Source organism: Echinops telfairi, unplaced genomic scaffold (assembly GCF_000313985.2).
Source record: "Echinops telfairi isolate 266 unplaced genomic scaffold, ASM31398v2 ScPeMD7_7467;HRSCAF=8505_0, whole genome shotgun sequence".
Taxonomy (NCBI): Eukaryota; Metazoa; Chordata; class Mammalia; order Afrosoricida; family Tenrecidae; genus Echinops; species Echinops telfairi.
In genome coordinates, this window is record NW_022111367.1 from 8,792,116 (window position 1) to 8,801,388 (window position 9,273).

A 9,273-nucleotide genomic window follows, 5' to 3' on the forward strand; every position below is an offset into this window, starting at 1 on the left:
ATTTTTGTACCATAGTCATAATCCAGGATAAAGTATAGGTATCTGTTTTTGTAACACTCTCCCCACCCCAAGCACTAGGGGTCAGTATTGCCCACGTTGGGAAACACTGCTCTCAACCAAGGCATTGATTTCTATTGTTTCTGTGAGCTGCCCGTCAAGTTGGCTCCTGGTGGCCCCAGGCACAATGGGGCTGGACCACCGTAGCCATGATGTTGTTAGTGGCTGGGTTTTCAGAAGCATATCTCCCCTGAGACTGGGTGCAGCACAGCAGCACAGGGCCGCAGTGACGGGTGGGCGGTGGATGCACATTAAGTCCCCTGGCCAGGACCTGAACCTGGGCCCTCTGTAAGGCAGGTGGGAATTCTACCACAGAACTTCGCTTGCTCTCTCACATCTACTCTGCATGGAGTAAATGAGCAAGCAGTTAAAAATTTAAAATGCCAACAGATATCTTTTTAGAAAGTTCCTAAAATAAAACACATAAAACAAAAATCTTCATTTTTCACCTACCATCAGACATGCTTTTTAAGATGTAAAGGAAACACATCAGCAGGCTCTTAATCTCAGACTGGTCGAGCTTGTCGCACCGAACCACCGAATTTCCCAGAGTGCCGCTTTGCTGGTGCTAAAAAGAAAATGCAGGTGATTTTTCTCCTCAAGAAACAAACGGAAAGATTATAGTTCCACTTTTCTCCTCTGAAAGAAAGACTCTTAGGATTGAGTCAAATCATTGTCAATTGGAAGTTGGGAGCAATCTATTTGCAGTTAACTACAGGCAGGTTTTCACATAAAGACTGGACAAATGCAGCCCCACAGAAGCACTGGTGTGTCTTCTTTGAATACCTCTCGCCAGGACAAGCCAGAAGGCACAAACCTTTCACACCGGAGAACCACCATTTTGGTGATCAGCCTGGTTCTAAAATGTCAAGGAAAACTGCATGCAGAAAACCCCAAACACACATGTGTGCTAGGACACCCCCCACCCCCACCCCCCGCCCCCAGAAAGGATACAGAAGAGACGGCAAGTCTACCCACACCCTCGGGGAACCATGTGGCCATCTGTGGACATCGCAGGCAAAGACCACCAGCAGGTGCCCGAGAGGAAGAAAGAGCACAGCACTATCCCAAATCCTAAGCGATGAGGCCGCTCCATCATCAGCTTAGCTCAGCACTGCAAACGCCAGGAAACTTGGGGTCAGAGGGGTTTTGCCACTAAGCCACTGGCCTGCGGGTCTAAAGAGTATATGTTTTCCAAAACACAGAACAATCCATGAGATTTTAAAACCCTTCGAGTTCAATCTCCAATTGAAATCAAGAAATTCTCTTTTTTTTTTTTTTAACCAAATCCCAAGCCAAAAGATCAGTTAAGGGAGTCTAGATGGGGCCGCCTCCATCCAAGGCGCTGTCAGGCAAATGAAGCCGCATCCACAGTGATCAGGTTAAATACTGTGCATGGAGATTTCAAGGGACTCAAACAGAAAACAAAAAACCTCACTGCTATCAAGTCAACGCCACAGCGACTCTACAGGACAGGCTATAACTGCCCCTGTGAGTTCTCGAGACTGTAACTTTTTACAGAGGTAGTCAGTCCATCTTTCTCCCGTTAAGCAAGAAACGCGGGTGCAACTAGTGGCAAAACTGTGGTGCAGGTGTGCCGCCCGTAAGGGGCGTTGCTGGGAGAACTCAGTACTTCTTGCGGGGAGAGGGGAGGTGCAGCATGCAAAGGCTCCTCTGACAAAGGTGGCAAGGTGAGCAGGGAAAAGTCCACAGTGACCCGGTTTTTCCTGGCCGACTGGCAGCTCTCCGCCTCCTCTCCGGCGCTGCGTACGACGCAAGCAGAGTGCCTCCTCAGTAGCTTCTCCCTCTGCCACGCGGAGGCATGTTAGGGTCAGAAGTTAAATACATCATGACACACCTCCATCAGGGGCCACAGCAACAAGTGGTAAAGTCAGAGCTCCCTGCCTCAGAGCAGTGAGATGACAAACCGGATTCATAGGGAAGGATGCTGTCCTAGGTGCTGAGACCTGGGCACGCGTCCTCGAATCACTCACCTGCCCACTGGTGAACGGGGGAAACTGCGTGCTAAACTGCCTAAGAAAACGCTACCCAAGATACCAACCTGCCATGGGCCTTTCCCGTCCCCACTAAGTCCTACGTAGTCCGAGCCCCAGTTCTCTCAAAAAGAGGAGGCACTGAACACAAAGGGGGTGCCTTGGTAGAGAGAAGGGAGGTACCCCGTTTCCCTGAAAGTAAGACACCCCCGAAAAGACCTACTTACAGTTTTGCCTCTGGCTGAAATATAAGGCATCCCCTCCAAAAATAAGGCCCCCCGAAGCTACCGTAACTCTGGACTATGGACTGTAACAGCGGGCGCCGCAGCGCAGCTCACTGTTGGCCGCAGTGCAGCCAGAGCAGACAGGAAGTGCGAGATATCTTTTAATAAAACAATAAATGTGTACCGTATTCTTCTTCATGGAGGAATAAGACAACCCCTGAAAATAAGACCTAGCGCATCTTTGGGAGCAAAAATTAATATAAGACACTGTCTTATTTTGGGGGACACAGGGTAGCAGGAACAGTGGATCACGTCCTCTTCTGTGGAACTGGCTTTTGACTGAAGACTCTTTTGCCTACAAAGAGCGTTCTCCCAGCAAGAAGACGGTGATGATGCCAAGCCTGGCCAACCTGCTAGAACCATTCACTTAAGGTGCCCCATGGTACACACGACCCCAATCTGAACTCCTGGAACCTGGAGTCAGGGAGATCCAGGGAATGGGCCCATCTTTAGATCATCAGTAATCATCTCCAGAAGCCCACACCAAACTCAGCCACTGAGCTGATGTGGACGCATCGTGGCCCTGTAGGTTAAATGGCCCCGTAGGTTAAAGGTTCGACTTAAGCGTTAGAAGACATCAACGTCAGGCGAAAACTATTAGTTAAAAGCAAGGAAGTCACCTTATCCAGGGAATTGCTTTTCTCATTGCTCCTCTCTGGAAGGCTGGTGCCCGAATCTGTGCTGACGAGGGCTCCTCTCGAGTCAGCACTCCTCACACTGTTGACGTTTGGAGTTGAAGTTGTGTATGGAGAAGCTAAGTGGGAATTAAATCAAGACCAAAATTGCAGTAAGACAGATCGACATTCTGGTAAGTATTAAACTTTAAGAGGAACTACCGCATACACTCGGGTATAAGCTGATCTGAATACCAGCCGAGGCACCTAATTTTACCACAAAAACTGCATTAAAAAACGTGCTGAAAACTCGGCTTATACATGAGTATATACAGTATATGTTACTTATTATTATTTCTCTTAGGAAGCTGGCCCAAGAGTTGCATTCAATTACCCCAGCTGTAATGAATATAGTCATAAAGAGATACAAATTAATCTTTACTCTGAGATATTAAGACATACAAGACTTAGAAATAGGGGGATACCAGCAGTTGCCTCTTAGTTGGGTGTACAAGTCAATTGATTTATTAGAATCCTGAGATTGCTAAGACTTAGAAAAATAAAATAAAAAAAACCCTGCTTAACACAATCAAATGAAAATGGGAAGCTATCCAGTACGTCCAGAACACTCTAAAAACCACGCTAAGGTGCCCTGTGAACTCAGAGGGGTGTCGTGGGAGAGCTGACAATCTCAGGGAAAGCACAGGGCGACCGGCCACCTGCAGTTTCAACGTGAGATCTTGCTACTTTCCTTTGGAGGACACGATGCTTTTGTGAAGCGTGTCTGGTGGCTGCCCGGGTAAAAAGCAAGCGCTGGGCGAAATCAGCAAGGAACAGGACATGGGGGTAGCGGTGCCCAATCTGACTTCGAGTTTGAAGAAGTTGTGCAGTGCCCAACAGGCACACGCATCGATTTAGTAAATAAGTTGGCACAACCTAATGCCATTGTGGTAGTTCCATAATTTCATGTCGACTTAACGATATTTAAAATTGTAGGGGTGGAATTCAACCTGTCAATCAGGCCATAGCCTGATGGTGCCTCCTTGTGGGTGTGGCCTTCTGATAAGGAGGGCTCAGGAAACCCCACCCCCACCCCCTCTGCCTTCACCTTCCTGCTGCTGGACACCCTGAGAGCAGCCGGAATGCTGCGGTATTCCCGTCAACCTTGCATCCATGCGACTGTGCATCAACTGTGCCTCTGCATCGTTGCATGTGGCTGGGTGAGTCTGAAAAGGGGCTTGTGGACGAGTGTCAGACGTAAGGACTTGAGATGGACTGGGCTGGGAGGCTTTCTCGATATAAACTTACTTTTGATGCAAAGCTTTTTCCTACACGCGTATGAGTGGCACTGGATTTGGTTTCTCTAGCCAGCCCAGCCTCACACAGCCATCAAGCCGAGGCTGACTCCCAGGGACTCTACAGGACCGGGCAGAACTGTCCCTGCGAGCTCCCGAGACTGTAACGCAGACAGCCTTGTCTTTCTCCCAGTGAAGAAGGCAGAAGGAAAAGTCCCTTTAAAATGCACGTGCGTTGCTGTTTAGATGGCTACTAAGGGATGGGCTAGGAGGACTTACATCAAGTTATTGGACCTGCCTACCTAATAACCAGAATTGTTCTTGTGGCGTGGGTGGAAGTTTACAGAGCCAACTCATTTTTCCACGTGCACATTTTGTTTGATGACATCGACTGTAACCCCCGTGGTATAAATGCACTGCTCCCCCTTCCTCCCTGTTTTGTGTTTCCATTCACGGCTCTCCTGCCAGCATCGCGAGCTTCATTTGGGGGTGGATGGCGTTCTTCTGCTCTCCATGCAGATCTGAGGAGTGCATTCTTGCTGGCATGCATTTTATAGGCCTACTGTTTGGTTGGAAGTTGGACCAGGCTTGAAAGGCATCTAAGTGGTTCCATCAGTCTCTCTCAAAGTCGTCAATCTGGCCGTTTTTATGCTTCTGAGTTTTGTCCCACGTTTTCCTCCCATTCCAGCCAGGCCCTTCTCTTGTGACTCCAGTCAGAGCAGTCGTGTGCGGCAGCTGGGCACCACCTAAGCATTCTCGAGTCACGGCAGTGTGGAGGCCGAGACAAGAGTCACCTGGTCCATTCGCCCTTGCTTCCTTGCCTCTTTGATTTCCTTTACCCTTCTTGGCTCCAAAGAGGGAGATAGCAGCAGTTGCATCCAGGTGGGCGCTCAGAGCTTTTCAGGCCTGCGCTGCCTTTTGCTGAAGCAGCATGTGGGACAGACCAGGTTACACCAATTGATCCAGATGTCCCCTGAGACCATGGTCCTAAGTCTGCAGGTCCAGTGACCCATTCCCTCAAGGTTCTAGGTAAGCAATTTTCAGAACGTTGTCTTGTTGTATGCGCTACTCTATCCCTTCAATTAACCGTAGTACAAAGAAGCCCTGATGGTGTAGTGGTTAAGCACTGGGCAGTGATCTGCATGGTCAGCAGTTCACAACCACCAGCTCCACAGGAGAAAGACTGGGCTTGCTACTCCTGTAACTGGGTACATGGTTGGAAACGCACCCGGGGGCTGGGGCAGTGTCACAGTGAGTCAGCACGGACTTGATGGTAGTGAGTGAGAATTGTAGCACATATGAGGGGGCTTCTGAATGTTCGCAAAAAAACTGAGATTAATGAAATGGAAGTTTCTACACACTTTCTGACACCTCATCTATGCAGGAATAGCTTCTGCCAAGCCTACACATATCCACAGGTATAGTCCCTTTTACCTTTCCCACATCTGCTGGGGTTTTTTGCTTTTTTTTTTTTTTGCCTGGGGAGCCATGGAAAAACTGACAGTGAGGTCTTTTAAAGGTGCTATGAACCAAGAATGTTGGGGAGCTTCTGCAATAACTAGGAAATAAAACCTGTGAGATCCATAGAAGACAGACCTGCCTTGGGTTTTTAAAGGTAGCAGACTGACTGCCTAACTAGATAAGGTTCCAGTTAAGCACATAATGAAAAACAGCTCTCAGACTTGCATATCCCTGCCGCACAAGCCTGGCTTGTTGTGCAGATGCCACGAGGACCTCCTGGGCACCGTGGTCACCGAGCTGTCAGCACGGCCTTCCTCACCTGGCACCGTGGAACATGCTGGTTTTCCTCTGCAAACCAACTGTCCTGATCTGGAACCCTGCCATAAGGCTTTCCGTTTGGTAAATAGCTAGCCCCAGAGTCACGCCAACGATACTTCTTAACTGGCTTGTTTTGTTTTTTTAATTTGAAGGGAGGATGGCAGAAAGCCTTAATTTCTCAAGGTCAAGAGGCCGTTTAACCTCAGAAGACTCATCACACCGACATGGTAAATCAGTCCCGCTACGTGGCGGTCCCTGGGGCAAGGACGTCTTGCTTATTAGCAAAGTGGAGGGGTAGCAGAAAGGAGGAGGGCCCTTGCCGAGATGAAGTGGGCGCAAACATGACCACGAGGCTGGCACAGGACCACTGGTGCTACCTTCTGTTGCACACACAGGTCACGATGGGTCAGACGGCTCGACGATACCCCACCAACCAGGCCCCGGTACTCCTGTGTATGGGCCACCCTCCCTGACACTGACTGGGCGTGCGGGAAGCCAGCTGGGGGTGGGAGATTCTGGGTGACGCTGGAACAAGCAACCCTCGGGACGGACCCCCAATGCAAGACCGCCGTGGGGAAGCAGGTGTGCACGAGCCTTTGTCCACACTCCGAGAGAGCGCGACAGCATTATAACCAAAGTGTGAGGCCAGTCACAGAAGCAAACTTCACAATGCATGTGTCAAGTGACACGGAGCTTAGGAGAGAGTGGTCCTCCGGGAAGTCATACTTGACCCGAAAAATTCTCAGCGTTTCAGGCTTGATTCCAGAACTATCCGAAGGCTAACAGATGGCAGGGCAATAAATCAAAATCAACACCCTTACAGAACAAGTTGTTGCTGTGTGCGTGCGTTTAGTACACTGGCTCAGTGCCTAACTCGAATCCATATTGCAGCAGAGGAAACTCTCCGGGGCAGCTCTGCCGGGTGACTGGGCCACCGCGAGTCGGATCGGCCTCGATGGCGGCACCACCACCACCACCTCAAATGCAAAGACATTCCGCCAGTCTTCCCATCAGGGGCTCCTGGGGACAGTCCCATGCAACACGCAAGACAGCGGGAAAGGAGCTTGTCGCCAAGAATGCTGCCTCGTAAAAGGATCCTAATCGCAGGGTAGGTTTTCCACAGGCTTAAGGTTTTCCAGTCGGCTTAAGACATCCGTACGCACCATTAAAAACAAAATGGTGAGGCCTCATTCTCATTAAGTGTGGAGACGTGTTTCTTCTGGACAGCGCAGGGAGCAGAACGCGCCGGCCCAGGGTGCACGTTGAGGGGCCTCTGATGCCGAGAAGATACGAACTAGAGGCTTCCCTGGAAGGGAACAAGGCTGGATGCGTATTTTCTAAGACAATTTCACCCTCTTGCTATTGCTGAGACTATACACAGCCAAACAAATCCCAAATCCAACAGGATTTCTATTCTGAAGGATGTGGGAGACAGACAGACAGACAGAGAGAGAGAGCAAGCTGGAGAATGAATAAGCCTGGGGGGTGAGTTTCTTTGAACAGCGGGTGTTATTCTTGACACTCAAGTTAAAAGGGACTCAGGGAGTCTCAAGTGCATCTTGTCACTGGACCACAAAAGGCACGAGATGGAATGAATGTCGTGTTGTGACATCCAGGTCCTGCTCGAGACATGGCCCAGCTTCTAAGTTCCCAAGGAACCCCCCCACAACTGGACCAGCAGGTCACATCTGAGACACGGAGAGAAGGTGGAAGCTGTCGAGATTTCATCTTGCTTGGATCCACGACCGATGCTCGTGGCGGCGGCAGTCACGAGGTCCAACAGCGAGCTGCACTGGGTCAATGTGCTGTCCCAGACCTCTTCGAAACCACTGCCCTGGAGTTCATGCTGCCTGAGGGGCCCGAGGGGACAGGGTAGAACTGCCCGTGTAAGGTTCTGAGACTGCACAGGAATAGAAAGTCCTCTTTTTCTCCTGAGGAGCAGCTAGTGGTTTTGAACTGCTGACCTTGTGGATTGTACATGAATGCGTAACCACGGCAGGCCCAGGGCTTCCTCCTCAAGACTTCTTTAGAGTATTGACTAGCAGGGATGTTACTTCGAGGACTAAGGTGCGTCTCACCCAAGCTTTGGCCCCTAATGATAACGACAGCAAGGAATCCCAAGTCCTATCAAGGTGAATTCCGGGTGGACGCAGAGCGTCAGAGGCATGAACAACTCCCCTCTTCCCGGTTTGGTCATTTGAGCCCAGTCTTGGATGCTCCTCCTGTGGCACCTTTTCTGACAGACTGCTGGCCAGAAAGGATGCCGCTTTCTGATTCTCACAGGGCTCCTGGGCTTGTCCAACTGGCTGCAGAGAGAACATCACAGAGCATGGAGCAGGCCAGAGACCTGCGCCTGTTCTAACGGCCTAGAGAGGTGGAGAGGCTGGAACCGACGAGGGAAGGGAAGCAGTGGCTGTACGGCAGTGTGTGAAGATGTGGCTTAGGCGCTCAATGCAATACTGCTCAGCCGCGGAGCGGAGCGGCAGCCCCACTGCATGGGTGAATCTTGGAAACCATGCCGAGGGGACTCACACGGTACGAGCCTACCAATGCCCACTACCTGGGAGAGGCAAATGTAGAAAGAGGCTAGTTTGCTAGTAGATACCAGGAGGGAGAAGGGGAGGGGGTGAGGAAGCTCTGTTAGGAAGCACTGGGTTCTGTTTTATGGGGTGCAACATTTGGCAGTGGCCACATAAGATGCCAGGTGACTAATCTCAGGGAACTGCCTATGTGAGAACTGTCACAACCGTGAAAAGAATCGCTAGTGTTTGCCACCACGCCAAGCACAGGACACAACATCCCCTCGCTGTCCCTCCCCACGGCAGCACCTGGGCTTTTGTGAGGTGGACACAGAGGCTGGGGGAAATAAACACCTGCCCCACAGCAACATGAACGATCCCAGGGTCTGCCGATTCCAGGCCGTGCCTGCCTGACTTGAAAGCCAGCATCTCAAACGGCTGAAAGAGCGCCCCTTCTGCACTTCCAGAGTGGTGGGAGGGCAGGTGGCAGAGCAGGGCCAAGAGGACTAAGCGAGGGGCAGGCGGCAGCAGCTAGTGTTGACTGAGCATTTTCCTGCTCCAAGAATTTGCATGAGTTAACGCTTCTCCTCTTTCCAAGGGCCCCACGCGGTCGGAGGCTGGGAATACCCACCGAGACACGGGGGACGAAGGGTCAGAGCGCAGATCTGTGGTGGTCAGCATGGGGCTGCCCGTTTGCAGTGCCCCAGTTTCATCCGCAACCTGCAATGGTG

General features: G+C 50.8%; 1 protein-coding gene across 1 annotated transcript in view; it reads right to left on the reverse strand.

Annotated features, from left to right (window-relative positions):
* Positions 1–9,273, reverse strand: part of DOCK9 (dedicator of cytokinesis 9) — a 215,185-nt gene that overhangs the window by 68,090 nt on the left and 137,822 nt on the right. Inside the window, exons 34-35 of the mRNA XM_045283765.1 lie at positions 2,956–3,089; positions 511–625 (exon numbers count right to left, since the gene is read on the reverse strand). Of these exons, the coding sequence (XP_045139700.1) occupies positions 511–625; positions 2,956–3,089 (249 nt within the window). The remainder of the gene's footprint in view (positions 1–510; positions 626–2,955; positions 3,090–9,273) is intronic.